At 43.6% G+C, this 16,817-nt stretch overlaps 1 protein-coding gene across 5 annotated transcripts in view; it reads right to left on the reverse strand.

Annotated features, from left to right (window-relative positions):
• Positions 1 to 16,817, reverse strand: part of ZFAT (zinc finger and AT-hook domain containing) — a 235,543-nt gene that overhangs the window by 117,593 nt on the left and 101,133 nt on the right. For 4 of the 5 annotated variants that reach the window (XM_055287329.2, XM_063643562.1, XM_055287330.2 and 1 more), the window contains exons 4-7: positions 14,209 to 14,394; positions 12,445 to 12,595; positions 5,185 to 6,662; positions 4,143 to 4,375 (exon numbers count right to left, since the gene is read on the reverse strand). In XM_055287329.2, the coding sequence (XP_055143304.1) occupies positions 4,143 to 4,375; positions 5,185 to 6,662; positions 12,445 to 12,595; positions 14,209 to 14,394 (2,048 nt within the window). The remainder of the gene's footprint in view (positions 1 to 4,142; positions 4,376 to 5,184; positions 6,663 to 12,444; positions 12,596 to 14,208; positions 14,395 to 16,817) is intronic. The other variant, XM_055287331.2, reaches the window with a different exon arrangement.

Raw genomic sequence — 16,817 nt, forward strand, 5'->3', positions numbered from 1 at the left:
TTTCAGGTAAAGGGAAATAAAGACCAAGCAGTCTGCACAGTCCACAGACGTACAGGCAGAGAGCCCTGTCCCGTAACTCCAAATTCCCAGTTTTATCCATTTCATGGCAGCAATAATGGTACAAGTGTCAAAACAGTGACAATGACACGGCTAAATACTGGTGGGTGTCAAATAAAATAACTTTTCTTAGATGCTTCATAATTTTTCTTAGATGCTTCATAATTTTTGAAAACCCTTTTAAGGAAAGGTTAATACTTAACCTCCTAGAATTAACCTCCATGCTTTCTTAGGTGATTTCACAAAGAATTAGATTGAATCCTGTGGACTTAAAACACTCTGTAGTTGGGAGGTACTGTCTTGGTGAAATTACCACTAAAAAATGCCATCAGCTGATGAAATGCAGTGTATCCACGCAATGGAATATTATTCAGCTATAAAAACGAAAGCATGGATGAATTAAGTGACAGAAATGAGTCACAAAAGTCAATATTCAAAATGTATATTGAATATACATATTTTATGATTTCTTTCATATGAAATGAAAGAAATTTCATATGAAAGAAAAAACAGGCAAATCCACAGATATAGAAAGTAGATTAGTAGCTGCCTAGGGCTCAGGGAGGGGAACAAGGGATGGCAGCTGATGGGTACCAGGTTCCTTTATGGGATGATGAAAAAGCTCTGAAATTAGCTATGGTGATAGTTGCACAACTCCGTGAATATACTAAAAAAAAATTTGATTTCACACTTTAATATGCAAATTGTATGCTATGTAAAATATATCTTGATAAAGTAAAGCTGTTACCAAAAAAAAAAAAAAATCCACCTTAACTGTCCTTGAAAATACAGAATTCTATTTAAAACACTTTGCAATAGCAACTTTATTATCAGATCAAAAGAGTCTTCATTCTGGGAAAGCAGATTTTTTTTTGTACTGTATCAACATTTTCTTGGTACCCTTGGCTTCATTACAAAAATAATTTGCAGGCTCAAAAGACAAATGTTGTCTAAACTAAAAATCCTGGAACCTGTTTTCATAAATCATGCTATCTTACTATGTTGGCAATATGGTCCACCTGCTTTATGGAAAATGTTGAGTAATTCAATATCCTGGAGTAAATACAAAAAGCTTCCCCTTGGTGTGTGCTGTTGACTCTGCTGGGAATTTTCTCCTCACTCTCTTTCCTGGCCCAAATCTACTCATAACCTCAGAACCCCTTCCTCCAGACAGCCCTCGGAACCCTTCCTCCCAGGCCCTTTCCAGGCAAATTTTTTTTGGGGGGGAGTACATTGTTGTATTGACATCACTGTCCCTCTCACGTTGCCATTTTGCCATTACTGTTTACTTGTTTAGCTCCCCCTTCACAAAACCAAGAGCACCCTGAAGGCAGGGACCAGGTCTTACTTGAAAATCTCAATGCCTGACACGTAGAGGAGGGGGCCTCCAGCCAGTGCTGGCTGGCTTTGGAAGCAGCAGCAACACATTCACCTTTAAAAGCGTTTCAGCTGGAAGAACTGCAAATATCAGTGAGGGAAAAGACTGAAGTTAAACTTACAACTTCTAAGAAAACGTGAGAGCTAATGAGAGGCAGGCTAGCATATCTTTTTTATGAGGTCAACTGAGTCACACCCCCTTATTCAGCACAGTGCTCTTCTCTTGCAGTTAGTTGCATAGAAATTTTATTATTGTAGCATAAAGCACAACTGCCACTTAACAGCACAGAAAGAATCAGCACAGTCCCTGCCCTCATGGCACAATATCTGCCTCAACCACATTCCTTCAGATGATTGACAAGTGTCCAAGAGACCTACCAAGAGCCATGTGGCTGCTGTTAATGACCAACTACAACAAAATGAGCAGCCCCGGGCAGTGGTGAGAATGTGGGCTTGAATTCTGTCTCTGTCCCTTACCAATGGCACGACCATGAGCAAGTTACCAAATGACTCTGTAATGCCAGGCCCCTAATCTGCCCAGTGGAGGAAATACTCCAACTCCTAGAAGTAGTATGAGAATTAAGACTGCACAAGGAGCTGACCCACAGGATAAACACAGCAGCTGTTCCTTTCCTTTCCCCCAACATGTATTTCCCCAGATGCCATTCTACGTGTTCACATTGAAGAGATAATCCTCTCAGAAGGAAGATTCATAACCATAGAAAGCTGAAAAGAGCAACCTCTTTAAACGCTGGTTTATTAAGAAGAATGAAGGCAGATGAGATTGGGGCCAAAGATCTCAGCGCACATTCCTGACACTCCCCTGCTGATCATGAGGCTCAGGGATGTGGCCAGGAGGCCAGGCATCAGCAGCTGGGGAAGAAAATCGCCGGGCTGAACCGTGGGTCCCTCACAACAGGCAGGCAAGATTTGGGCGCTGAAGAATACATACAGTCCCAGGTGGTAAAGCTCACTTACGACTTCCTTTTTCTTGTCATTCTTTCGGCCTATGTTTCAAAATCTCTAAACCCAGAGCAGCAAGTTCCAAAAGGAGAAGTAGAATCAATAATGATAACAGTCCATGACGCACAGTGCTTGCTCCATGCCAGGCACTGTTCTGAGACATTTACATCTATTCTCTCACTTCATCCTCACTCGAGGATGGGTAAACTGAGGCAAGTAGGTCACATGACTTTTCCCAAGGCTAAACACATGGTAAACGGGGGAGCCAGGGTGAAGACCCAGCAGTCTGCTTCCTAGTCTTTATTGCCATATTCAAAGGCTTCTCCCAAGAACTTGTTCTCATATTGGCTTCACTCCCTCCCGACTTCATACGAGTTTCCAGCAAAATCACTTTAATGAACCCTGCCACCTCACTTATCCTGGCCATAATAGCGTACTGGAAGCAGTACCTACGTAACAGCAGTTCCATGAGGAATTACAAACAATGTGTCTTCACATGCTACTCAAAGAGAGAGAGAGAGAAAGAAAAGGAAGGAGAGAGAGTGTGTACTGAGAAGTGCCAAGTGACATGCAATAGCCGGTACACAGTCAAGTACATGACAAGTACTGTGCCAAGTTCTTTAGAGTACTGTACATATGTGTGTGTGTGTGTGTGTGCGTGCACACATATAAGTGTATGTGTGTAGGTGTGTATAAGCACGTGTGTAAATATATGTGTGTATATGCATATGTGTGTGGATGTATACAAAATAGATTTGTTAAAAATATGTATCTTACACAGAAGGCTATTTCATACAGGCCTCAGGTTGCCCAAGGCCACAGGGCCTGTGAGAGTGCTGGAGACAGTGTTTGAATCCAGGTATCCAACCCCAAAGTCCATGCTCTGACCTACTCACCACACCCAAACACCTGACTTTACCCTTAGTGACAAACTGCTATGATTTTTATGCCAGGAAACCATGGTAGCCCATCAAATGTCTGAAGCTTCACTTTTTGCTGTCTGTAGCATAAAAAGGCATTAATTAAAACAGAACCACACCTGGGGCCAGATGTGCTTCCTTTATAACTTGAAGAAGTCTCAAATCACTCTCAGGTGTCAGCCTCTTGAGTTAGATTAGAATTTGCAAAAATGAACATTCATTCATTGTGTTACAAGATCCTCCACCAAAGACCTAAAGAAATTTACCTTTGTGAATATTAACAGCATCTTGAATTAACATGTCACTTTTTAAAAATAAACGTGCTTCAAAGACATTCTCTCCCAGAGACTAAAATAAATAACACAAAACTGTGACAACAGTGGTCATCAACATCTACTATGCTCTTACTCTGAACCAAATACTGTTCTCATCACTGTACAGCATTATCCAATTCAACCTCTCAACCATGTTCAGTAGGAGCTATTACTGTTATCTCTGCTATTAATTATTCTTTAAAATGTCATTTGAGAAATTCGGACCTTACTTCTACTCTATAGATATTTCTTCTGTAGACTTTATCTGATGCTAAAAAAATTTGCACAGGAAACAATTTGTTCCACCTAATCTCTTTTTTCAACGTATTAGAGACTCTTGCTGTGAAAGGAACCTGGGAAGCCTCTGTCACGTGCACAGCTGTGTAAGGAGAAGGACCGCCCTATGTTTTCAGGGCTGACCTGCAGCAGAGGCACCTACATATAAGCATAAACTTGAGAGAGCAATGAGCACCCAGGGGAGACAGGGCTGCCGCTTGGGCTTGCTACTTACCAGCGCTGTGTGAACTTTAAGATGTGCCTGTAGCTTATATTTATCTGGAGTCGAGTAGTCACAGCCGTCGGTGGGACACTTCAGCAAGATGTTACTGTGTTTCTGAATTACATGGCGTTTAAGGCAGTTTTTGGTGATGGAAGAATAATGACACTGAGAGCAATAATACAGATGTTCCCGGGTGTGGGTGCGGACATGCATATCAAAATGCACTTGGTACCAAAAAAGTTTGCCTAAAAAAATATTTTCAAATGAGAACAAGGAAGTTTCTTTTTGACTGATTTTGAATTTTTTTAATTATTATTATTTTTTATCTACAATATTTATCTCCCTCTTGCGCTTGTCCGGGTCACCCTTCATACTTTTCACCACATTTCGTCTGAAAATTACTTTTCAAAGGTGGGAGGTTGCAAATATTAAGGGTGCTACTATTTTTTGCATGATGTTAGGGCCAGGAGAGGAGGAAGCCAGTGTTTACTGAGAACAAGTTATGGTGCCAAATACCATGATGCACATGCATACATCTACAAGTCTCTAAGTTCTACCGGCCCTCCTGGGACAGCAGGTCTGGAGCTGGATTATCTATATCCTGTACCACCAGCTCCCCAGGAGTTCCAGGAGCCATGCTTTCATTGTGAGTTGCAGGGTGCTATTTGGGACCTCCCTACAGAGAGCTGCAGCCACTTTTGTAACCTCTCTTGGCTGATCTAGTAGTTGGCCACAATTTAAAGCTCAACTTTAAACTTGTCATGTGCCAGAAGAAAGATTCTTCTTGGTTAGAGTTCTGGTAGAGGTCATGGGTAACCCTCAGCACACACACCTGACCAGGCCAACACGGTCAACTGTGCAGCCATCCCGGCCACTTCCACAAGTCTCCAAGTGCTAACTGCCACACAGGGGTCACCGTTCCTATCTACAATCGAGGGGGGTGGCTCACTTAGAAGGTGTTCTTTGCAAACAGACATGAGCTCAAATCAAATGCGAGGTGACCACAGCATGATGGTTGTGGACAGGGCCACGCACCAGCGCTGCCTTTCCTTACCACAGTATTCACACTCCAGGTCTCCATAAACCTTCCGGATCCGCTCACACAAGCTGGTGTTCATTTGCTTCTTCTGTAAACTGTTCAGGACCTTCATGAATGCGGTGATGCCTGACCGGTGCTCAGGGGCCGCTTTGCAAGAGTCAGGCTGATGTGTGATGGTGTCCCCACCACCAGCTACTGGAGGGAGGAGGTCTAAGGCCTCAGCTGGGTTTGACCTGAGACACTTGCTGGGATCTGGGTCGCCAGCTGAAAGCGCAGCCATGTTCTGCCCTTCCCCTGGGGGGCTCTGGGCGACCTGGCTTTCCTGATCTGACCCAGCACTCTGGGCCTTGGACAGCAGTAGTGTGATCACTTCACCTTGTGTTTGGACTGAGCTTCTGTGCTGCATGTCTGGGGGCTTCTCAGGAGCAGCATGAGCCTCCGCGGAGGAGCTATCATTTTTCAACAAAAAATCATCTGAAACCACCTCTTGAGAATGCAGGTCTGAGGAGGAGACCACGGTGGTTTCCAGCTCACAGGGCGGCAGGGCTGTGCTTTCGGCCTGCGGGGAAGCCAGGTGCACAGCTGGGGAAGCCAGGTGCACAGCTGGGGCAGGCATTTCCCCAGGGGCCTCTGGCTCCTTCCGGCCCTCCTCCAGCTGAGTATCCCCAGGACAGGCCTCTTCCTTGAGTGCATTCACACCCTGGAGGGCAAACTCCTCTTCCACCAGCTGTAGCTGGTCCCCCAGAGCTTCTTGCTGGATGTCCCCACCAGGCTCAAGGAGACAGAAGCTCTGGTTGATGGAACTGGTGAAGACCAAGGCCTCCTGGGCAGCCTCGTGCACCTCTTTGATGTGGGAGCGCAGCCTGATGGAGCTGACAAACTTCTTGCGGCAGACGGCACAGACGTACACGAAGGGGTGCTTCCTGACATGCAGCTCCAGCGCCTGGTACTTGGTGGCCCCATGGCCACAGAGCTCACAGGCAAAAGGCCACTTGTCTCCGTGCACCAGCATATGGCGGTCGCGGTCCAGCTCGTTCTTGAACTTGCGCTCACAGATGTGGCAGTCATAGAGCAGCTGCCGCTTGCCCTCCCTCGTCATCAGGCAGAGCTCGTCCAAGGCCTCTTTGACCTTCTTGTCCTGTGGGTCATGCGCGTCTCGGATGTGCTTGATGAGGTTCTTGACGTCAGAGTACTTCTTCTTGCAGAAGCGGCAGTGCTGCTTGATCTTCTTGTGCACTCGCTCGATGTGCACCTTGAGGTGGCCCTTGCTCAGGCAGGTAAACGAGCAATAGTCGCAGGCGAACTTCTCTCCAGTGTGCTTGCGCAGGTGCACGTTGAGGTTGGCCTTGATGGCACTGGCATAGCTGCACTGGGGACACTTGTATGGCTTTTCATTGGTGTGGATCCTCAGGTGGGCCTGCAGCGAGTGCTTGAACTTGAAGACCTTGTTGCAGTATTCACAAGTGAAGATTTTGAGCTGAGTGGGACCTAGCCTAGAAACAGATGACAGCATGGTTACATCTGGAGACCTTTAATGTTCCTCATGAACTCTGCATCCTTTTTATGAACCAAACACTAAAGGCTGAAAAGTGAACGAAACTGGACAGACGCTGGATGGGTGCATTCACTCAGTCAACAAACAGGATCAGAGGGCTCTTGTGTGCCGTGGTCCTTCAGGAGCTCACAGTCTTGGGGGAGGGAGGACAGGTTGGCAAATGTTTGCCTGACAGCGTGGTATGTATTGATAGGAATATGCACACAGCAAAAAAGGAAAGAGTCCTCTAACCTGGATTAGGGTAGCTGAGAAAACTTGAGGAAGAGATGTCTGTCTGGACTGGGGCTTCAAGGAAAGGAAAGAGGGAAGCAAGAGAAGGAAGACGGAAGAGGAAGGACAGGTGTGCTGTCCACAACACGCACAATAATAATCAGCTGTGTTCCAAGCTGATCTAGGTGGATTCTGCGATATTTTAACAAGACTAGTCTTAATGGAATGAATTCAGTCTGCTGCATAAGACTGGATGCAACCACCTTTTCAATAGCTTGGTTAAGCCAGACTTGCCTATTCATTCAACCAACTGTTGAATGACTCTTTTCCTTTCTGCAAGTTTCCATATGAGGGCCACCCATTAGTGAATGACCCCTGGCCTTTCTTCATATCCTTACTTCTTCCCAAGAAAAGAGAACCAATGTGTTTGATTGGTGACTTCAGAGCAGGACTAAGTCACGAGCTGAGCTCTTCCTAGTTCTGGTGAGGATGTGCCTGCCTGGGGTGAGCATGGGACACAGTGGGCACTTAGCCAACTGGGCCTCTGTGAGCTTGGCCAGAGCGATCCAGGACTGCGGGTGGGAGAGAAAGTCTGTCTCATTCTGCAGGCAGTAACAGGAGGCTACTGCTGACTTGTACCACACTGTTCTCCTCCACAGCTCTGTCAGTAATAGAGCTGGCGTGTGGCTCTCTGTCTTCCTCCTCCTCTATCATGGTTGGTTTAGAACGCAGATGGGGAAAATAGGATTGCTGTTTATTAACTTCGTATTCCATTTATTCATAAATGGCCACCATTTGTTAACACCTGCCAATGTGTTTCAGACACTGCGTTAGATTTTATGCATGTGGTGAAAAACAAAAGCATGGTTCGCCTGCCTCATGAATTCTGTCTCTTTCAATACAGTAATGTGTGTGCTGAATGAGATGGTAATAATAACAGCTAATAATTATTGAGTATGTGTAGTATGATAAGCTCTATGCTAAGTATTTAATCCCAGCTGTATTGTTATACTCACTTTACAGATGAGAAAACTGAGTATTTGCCCCATGTTGTACAGTTAGTAAGTGGTGAAGTCAGGACTTGAATCTAGGAAGACTCTCTGACTCTAGAGCCTACATGTGCATGCTTATCCTCTCTACGGCCTGAAATCACTGACACGCAGCGACCCTGCCCCAGAGTGACTGTACCACAAAGAAGGCTCCCTGTGTGGGGTTTCCATTGCTGTTGGAATGGCCAAGCCTTGTTTCTGAAACCAGCAAATGACAGTCACCAAAGTACCACAATAGGCACCAGGGACAGGCACTGACAGATGAGTCTAAGGAGGCAAACGAGGCTTCTTCTCCAGCCATAACTGCTTTCTCTGGACAATGTGTCCAGGTTATCCAAAAAGGACCTCAAACACACTAATAATCATGTAGTGCTATTAACCAGATACCATTCAACTGTACCCACTCTCACTGTAAAGTCTATAGTTATAAAACTATCCAAACAACTGTGTCTGATCAACACAGGTGGCCTTGTCTTTAAATTTAACATATTTAATTGGATTGCAGTCCATAAATACCAGAGGGTACAATCCACGTGATGTAATTACAATATTTAAATTTGGAAGTTACTAGTATGCCTGCATGCTAAGCCCAAGACTAATTTAAGGAAAATAATTTGGATCTTTCTCAAATGACAAAGATATCCAGAAGGTGATACATATTATTGGCACAAAGAATGCCAAAGAAAGAAACCCTGGATTCATAACATTAATTAAATAAATAAATCAAGACTTCGCATATTTTCTCCTCTACTCCAAGATCTAAATGTTCTTAGGAGAATCTTTTGCTCTGATTTTTTGTATTATTAGGCAAATACCTGGTAAAGGCCTTAGTGCCCAGGTTCCCCTTGAGGATAGTGAGTCTGATGAGGATGCTACACAGCCTCCATCTGACCCTTAAGTTCAAGTCATTGACTGTGACAGTGAACCGATGCCAGAGCTTCGATGTCCATGCGAGTTCTATGAAGTCACTTTATTCCAAATGCTGCCTCCTCAGAGAGATACTCTCACCACTGCTTTTACAAAGAAATCCAGCCGGGCGCGGTGGCTCATGCCTGTAATCCCAGCACTTTGGGAGGCTGAGGAGGGCGGATCACGATGTCAGGAGATCGAGACCATCCTGGCTAACATGGTGAAACCTGTCTCTACTAAAAATACAAAAAATTAGCTGGGCGTGGTGGTGGGCACCTGTAGTCCCAGCTACTCGGGAGGCTGAGGCAGGAGAATGGCGTGAACCCAGGGGTGGAGCTTGCAGTGAGCCGAGATCCCACCACTGCACTACAGCCCGGGAGACAGAGCCAGACTCCGTCTCAAAAAAAAAAAGAAAAAAGAAATCCAGCAGAACTTTAAAAGGTCATACTCCTTAATCCAGTTATTCCACTTCTGGGAATTTATCCAAAAGAAAGAATATAAAATTTAGATGATGGTGCTCATGGCTCATTTTCCACAACAGTTAAGAACGGGAAGCTGTTCGAAGGTACCAACATAGGGAACTAGTTTGTTTGCACATTTATCTTTCTTCACTTATTCATTCCCTTAAAAAGTGTTCCAGGTACTCAGGATACAAAAGGGAATGAAAACGAGCACAGCCCTGCTCTCTGAAGCTCACCTTCCAGAAAGTGCCATAGGCCAGCCCACGTACTAAATATAAAAGTAAGCAGACAAGGACCATCAGGCTACCTGTGAGAAGGATAAGGGCCGGACACTCCGAGAGTCCAGTCAGGGTAGATTGACTTGGTCTAGGGACAGGGAAGGCCTCCTTGAGGACAAGACATTTGAGCAGAAAGCTAAAAGACAGATAAATATTAACTAAGCAAGAGGGAGGAATGGCATCCAGGAAAAGGAAGCGGCGCCTGCAAGAAGAGACTAAGGAAGTGAAAAGAGGCTGAGATGGCTGGAACAGATGGCAGGAGCAAGAGTACTGGGGAACCACAGCAGGTGTACAAGGCTCAGAGGTGGCAGGGCTAGTCTTGGAAGCCAACTGTACCCCTAAGAGCAAGGCAAAGCCTAAAAGGGTAACAATCAGATGAGCATTTTTAAAAGATCTTATTGGCTCCAATGTCAAGAGTTGAGTTGATAACACTATATCCTCATGAAGTTATGCCTTGTTGCTATAAAGCAAAATGTTTGTGACTAATTTGTACAAAGGCATATAAATGTAATGTGATTAAGTTTTAAAAAGTGACAGCCGGGCACAGTGGCTCACACCTGTAATCCCAGCATTTTGGGAGGCCAAGGCTGGTTGATAACTTGAGGTCAAGAGTTCAAGATCAGCCTGGCCAACATAATGAAGCCCCATCTCTACTGAATATCCAAAAGAAAAGCCGGTCATGGTGGTGCACAGCTGTATTCCCAGCTACTCAGGAGGCTGAGGCAAGAGAATAGGCAAGAGAATAGCTTGAACCTGGGAGGCAGAGGCTGCAGTGAGCCAAGATTGTGCTACTGCACTCCAGCCTGGGTAACAGAGTGAGACTCTGTCTCAGAAAACAAACAAAAAAAAGTTTTAAAAAGTGAGATACAAAATCGCATATAAAATATAAACTCAATTTTATAAAATATACATGCTGAAAAAAAGGCTGGGAGGAAACACATTTAAAATAATAAGTGGTTATCTTTGGGCAATAAGATCATAAATGACTTTTTTCCCTCAGTTTTCTGAACTTCCAAAATTTTTTATATAATAACTCTGTATCATTTGTTATGAGAGAAGAATTATATAACCTAAAAGTTTTTATCTGTATTTTACAAAGTAAAACCCTTATGCAAAAACATCTCTTTCATGGTTATCTTATAATTTGCATAATAAAATATTAATAGAATGCATGACAACAAAAATATAGCCTAGATCTGTTGATTAAATATTCAGTGTATTTACCTGTAACTAGATTAACATTTAGCTGAACCTCCCCCACAACAGACCTTGAAATATTGTGAAGATAATTAATTAAGGTCTAAAAATCAACCTGACTTGAAACACAGAATGATTTTAGAGACTTAATTCTATTATGAATTCACCAAAGGAATGAGAATTGTTACAACTTCATCAATAAATTCAATTGTTCACATTTACAGGAATAGAGGATTGAGGCTACAAATTAATGAAGCATACCACATGACATAATAATATAATTTAATGAGAGCACTACATGTGCCAGGCACTTTGCATATTTTATCTCTTATTCTCACTACTAAACTAAAATTCTATTAGACAGTCTTAAAATTGTGCAACAAATGTTAGATGCAAAGTAACGTGTGTCAAGTTACAATGGAGTGTAAGCTTCATCAGGGCAGGGGCTGCAACTGTCCGATTCTTTGTCATGTCACCAGTGCCCAGCACATAAGAGGTGTTCAATTGTTGAGCTGAACTCATACAGAATAGTCTAGAGCCAACCTAGGTCTATTTCATCCTAAAGCTTATGTTCTACTCAAAAACACCCCATTTCTCTTCTTCCAGAAACAGAGGAAAACCACGGGCAACTGGCATTTTCTTTGTCTTTCCTTCTAGCTGGGAGAAATGTTTTCAGACCTCTGGGGATCAGAGTTTGTTAACTGACTTCAGCAGGTACAGGCTAAAGACAAACAACTTGGGGAGAGTGTAGAGAAACACACTGGTTTGCTATGGGTGGTAAACTGATCCAGTGTATCTGGAGGACAGTTTTTAATGTCAGTGAAGCACTAGGCACTCATATCCTTTACTGTAGCAATTTCAACTCTAGCAATTGATTCCACAGGAAGTCTTGAAGTATGGAAAGATGTATGCACCAAAACGTTAATCACTGCATTGTCCGTAATAGTAAAAACTGACTATATAAACTAAAATACATCCACATAATAGCAAACACAGCTTTTTAAGCTGTGTACTAAAAATGAAAGACTTTCAAGGTGTAGTAAGCCTTTAAAAAAAAGTTGAAAGCAGTACTTTTGGTATTTAGTATTTGCAAAAAACAACAAAGTTAAACAAATATATGTTAGTATATTTCAAAAAACTTATAGAAGCACATGAACTAAACTACCTCTAGAAAGAGTAACTCTAGGTTACTTTAATGCCACATCATATGGGACATGTGAGCCCTTCTGCAACACACTTGTGTTACTTTTGAAAGTGGGAAGGAAATAAATATTTTTCTAAATTGTAATATGTGAAGCTATAAATATCTAAAACTTTACTAAAGCTATGTTTCTATTTCTTTTTATGAAGGTAAAAAATAGGTTTGCTTTAAATAAAATGCTCTGGCTTCATTAAGCCGATTGGTGCTCAGTTCTAAAAGCATGCTACTCTGCAACACACTAGAGGCCCAGCGAGCACACTGAGGGCTGCAATGGAGGGGTAATTCTACCACTGAATCAAGGAGTCAAGTTTATAAGCAGAATCCAAACGAACAAGCATACTGATCCTTCCTGCACTCTGTGGAGTTCACTCACATTCAGCCTCTGGCTGAAGTTACACAGAACAAAACACTTTACCTGCTTGACTTCATTGGTTGCTCATAAGGTGTCTGCTGAATGGCGTATTCCTGGTAGCCTCTCCGAGGCACCAGGTCTGCTGAAGTGGTCTCAGAATTTGTAGCTCCTGTTTCAGGGGGCCCAGCCTCCACTGGTACAATCTTGGTAGCACCTGAGATTGATGCAAAAGGCATTGCTTATTGAGAGGCATCGAAAGTGGGCACTGACCCTATCGCAGCAGAGGGGATGGTGCTGGGAAGTATATTTCTATACTGTCTGATACCCACACAAGATAGTTTTCACTCAGCTCACACATTTAAATTCTTTGTGTGTGTGTGTGTGTGTGTGAGTGTGTGCATGTGTTTGAGAAAGGACAAGTTTTTCAATAATCTGTCTAAACGTCCTCGAGATATATTTTCACTTGATCTACTTATGTTAAAAAGTACACATATATATACACACACACACACACACACATACATATATACGTATATACATATACATATATATGTTACTTGCAAGGTTTTATACAGGATCACCCGTGTCAAACTGCATTAAAGAAAAAGATCCAATTTACCCCTTGTTTCTGGAATTGCAAAGGAATTATTTACACTTTTCACCCTTCCTTAAAGAAATATCAAAATACTACCACTAATTTTTAGAAAAATTGTAGAAACTTTTTCTAGCAACAATTGAAAATAGGAAATTCTCTTCTGGGCTTCTTATTTTCCAGAATAATACTGTTCTGAAGTGAGTAGGGCAGACAAAGTGACTTTCCAGAAAGTTTTTCTAATCACACAATTTTATATGGTCTGTTCTCTACCAATCACCTTGGTCTGCAGTGACGTACAGAAGAAGAATTTATTCAGAGTTTTCATTTTAAATAATGAGTTACTCTTAGCATTGAAAACAGGCACTTAAAAGGCTGTAGCCGTCCTTAAAATCCTAAACTTAATTTTAAATTTTATTTGACAGCAATCACCTCAAACGCATAGGGAAAAAAATATTATACTTTGAAACACTATTATAAACTGCTTTTTTTATTAAGGGTCCTATCCTAGAGGAAATCTTTTTTAAAAATATAGTGTCACATATCCACCAGCTATTTCATGTAAAAGAATACAGAGATGGAAATTTCTAGTATTATAAAGTATTTGGTGAACCCTTCTAAAAATACAAAAAAAGATCAGAGGCACCCCGGGATACCACCTTAGGACATTTCCCACTGTCTTGATCTTGAAAGAAAAGAAAAATGAGAATAGAACTCTAAACCTTTGAGAGATGGAAATAGTGGGTGTCTATGTCAGTTTACGTCTTTTCTATGTGTACAGAGGAAAAAAATACAAAACAGAAGGTGGGCAGAGTTAGCATGGGTTTTGGAGCAGCAGCCTGCATGCGTCTGGCTGAATGGGCCGGCCTCACATGCAGGACAGCATGGCTGAGAGCAGGAGGGGAAGGCACACACCCAGGAGAAGAGCTGGGTGAGAGGATGAAGAAAACAAACTGCTCCCGGAACCACTACTCCAGCAGGAGCGGCACCGCGGGGCTGTGGGACTACAGCAAGAGCAGCGGCCCTCACAGCAGCCCTCACAGCTTCTCCTCCATCCACTAACCACAACACCTGGGCAGTAAGTAGGTCTCATCCTCTCGAATTAGTGGGTGATTAAATGGAGAGCCCCACCAATGCACCAGCTCTGTGTTCTGACTCAGACTGTGACATCAGGCTGCCCTTGGCACAGACTTGCCAAGGGTCTTGCCTTGTCCTTTCCCGCTTGGTGCAGTCACCTGGAATTGCTTCGTGTGCAGTTAAAACCACACTTATGATGGGTTTCTTCGCCCCAGAAAGCTGTCCGGCCTCCTTTCCTGAGATCTTCTGGACTTTCTCTGTTTTCTGTGACCGTGGTCTTTTCGAGGCTTTTTCCCGATCATCTTCCTTACACTTCTTTTCTAGTTCAAGGTCAGACTCGTTACCTAAGGAGCAAATACCAAGATGCATAAGGTATCCTTTTATATCAGTGGCAGAGTTGGAAGGTAAACATTACTCTTTCACGGGACAGTAAAGGAAACACAGCTCTTTGGTCTGCAGTGCCACGCAGACCACGGAATCACTGTAGGTACCACGGTGGCTCTTCACTCCTTCACTCGATTCAGTACATGTTCACTGCTCCCCGCCACAGGCCATCACCTAGGCCCTGGGCATACACTGTTGGGTGAAGTAGACATAGTTTCTTGTCTTGTCTTGTCTTCATGAGGCCTAGCAGGCTTCAGAATCATTAATAAACAACACTGCAGAGAAGATAAGGTCTCCAAGATTCATATTCTAAGAAATAAATCATTCACTTATTCAACTTACAGTTATCAGCTACTGTCTGGTGCCAGGCATAGTGGACAAAAAGAGTGATAAGGTGCAGACCCTGCTCTCGAGGGCCCCACAGTGCAGGGGGAGAGGCAGACATGCAAACAGCACAGGCAGTCCAAGGCAGTCTGCTGCGCACCAAATGAGATGAACGAGGGTCTGAGATGGTTACAGGAAAGGACCGCAGATTCTCCACTTCATGGGGAGGTAAACCCTCAGTTCACATAAAAAGCAAGCATGTGCGAAGCAATGGTCAGGGAATACAGGCAAGGGGTATGGGGCAAAGGAGTGGGTGTGGTGGAAACGATGGTGTTCTAATCTAGGGACAGATGGCAGAGCCAAAGTATCAACCAGTGCCCAAGTATCCCGTGTGGTGACAACTCCATGAGGAAGCAGGGAGATAGAAATAAAACCAGGGGAGGGCATCAGAGCTGGGCCCCAGAGGGCCCTGAATGGCCATGAGAAGCCTGGAACCTTCCTTTGGGGAACCGGAGGTGAAACATCAATGTGCATGGAGACCAGTCAGGCCTGGGGAGGGGGAGAAGCTGGAAGGAAAGGAGGCTCAAGTTCCCACAGAGGACCAGCCTGCTGGGTCTTCTGACGGCTCACGGCGAGACTGGAAATCCAGATTTACATGAAATCTTCTGATTTTTCAAGGCTGACTCTAGTCTAAAATTTCCTAAAACAATGGAAGAGCGAAGGGAAACGATACCTGGGGCCTGCCTGCTGCCTCTGGAAGGCCATGGAGAGCCACAGGTGTCTAAGCCGGGAAGGGCTGGATTACATTTATGCCGCTGCTGCAGAGAGCAAAGTGAACGGGTTCAAAAAATGATGAAATACACTGAAGAGGGAACGCGTCAGCCACAGAAAGAACAACAGCTAATTCCACAGGGCTACCCTTGGCATTAGCCTGAGGGGTAAGAAAAGCTTCGATATCCAAGTGAAGAACAAAGGAGCCATCTCTTGAATGCACACTATTTGAGATCCCTAAGTGAGGAGGAAATATAGGGAAGGGAGGAAAAGGAGTTTTCTCTTTCTTAGAAATAGAGCCACAAAACCTGAAATAACCTGCCCAAAATTCACTTCCTCAGAACATATGACAAATGCACAGGGAACATATGACAAATGCACAGGGAACAATTCCACATAAGCCTTTCTCAGCCATGAGTGTGGAAACAGATGAAGGGAGGCAGGGTGCGCAGGCGCAAGGTGGGGGTCCAGAAAGTGCTGCAAGGTCGGGTTATAGGGAGGTGAGATCGGAACCATGCAGTAATATGGCAGAAACAGGAGAAACCAAAGGGAGATAGCCAGAGGCCATGCGGTCTGTTTCCAGTGCTTCAACTCTGCCTAAAGCCAGTTCCCCAAGTAAATGTAGCAAGGAATGCCTGGAGGGAAAAGATAAAATGGAGGAGTATTCTTTCTTAGGGAGGCAGGTTGGTTCAAGGAAAGCTCACTCAAGAACAGGCAAGAAAAAAACTTGGCTAATGGCAGACTGATCAAAACAAACATTCTAATTTTCTATGTTCTATAAAGTTTTTTTTGTGTTTGTCCCACAATCCAGGTGCTTGGACCATTTTTAGACCTAGTGAAACAGTTTTATAGAAGTTCTTTCATTCACTGGAAAAGGTCCTTAATCATATAACTAGTATCAGCACTAAATATGGTAACATTGAGCTAAAAAGAATGAATAGATGAGATCATGAATCAGACAGAACTGCATCACTCTCCAAGGCTAAACGGAAAAAGTCAAGACCATCAGACGTGTCCCTCCCTTGAAGAGCACGATGACTCCTATAAAGCCGGAGAATGAGGAAAACAAGTGATCTCAAAGTCGCTGGCAGTGCCTACATTTTGTAGGCTTGATTTGCATCATGCCTAACAGCAGTTTTAGTTTTATTTTACTTTTTAGTGCCTATAATAAAAACATTTCAAAAGGTCTACAAATTGCCTGAGTCACAGAAGTTCTTTTTGTGGCCTACATACTGGGTGATACACACGCATAAATAACTATAGCAGAATATATTGGATGCTATAAAAA

Source organism: Symphalangus syndactylus, chromosome 7 (assembly GCF_028878055.3).
Source record: "Symphalangus syndactylus isolate Jambi chromosome 7, NHGRI_mSymSyn1-v2.1_pri, whole genome shotgun sequence".
In the NCBI taxonomy this organism is placed as follows: domain Eukaryota; kingdom Metazoa; phylum Chordata; class Mammalia; order Primates; family Hylobatidae; genus Symphalangus; species Symphalangus syndactylus.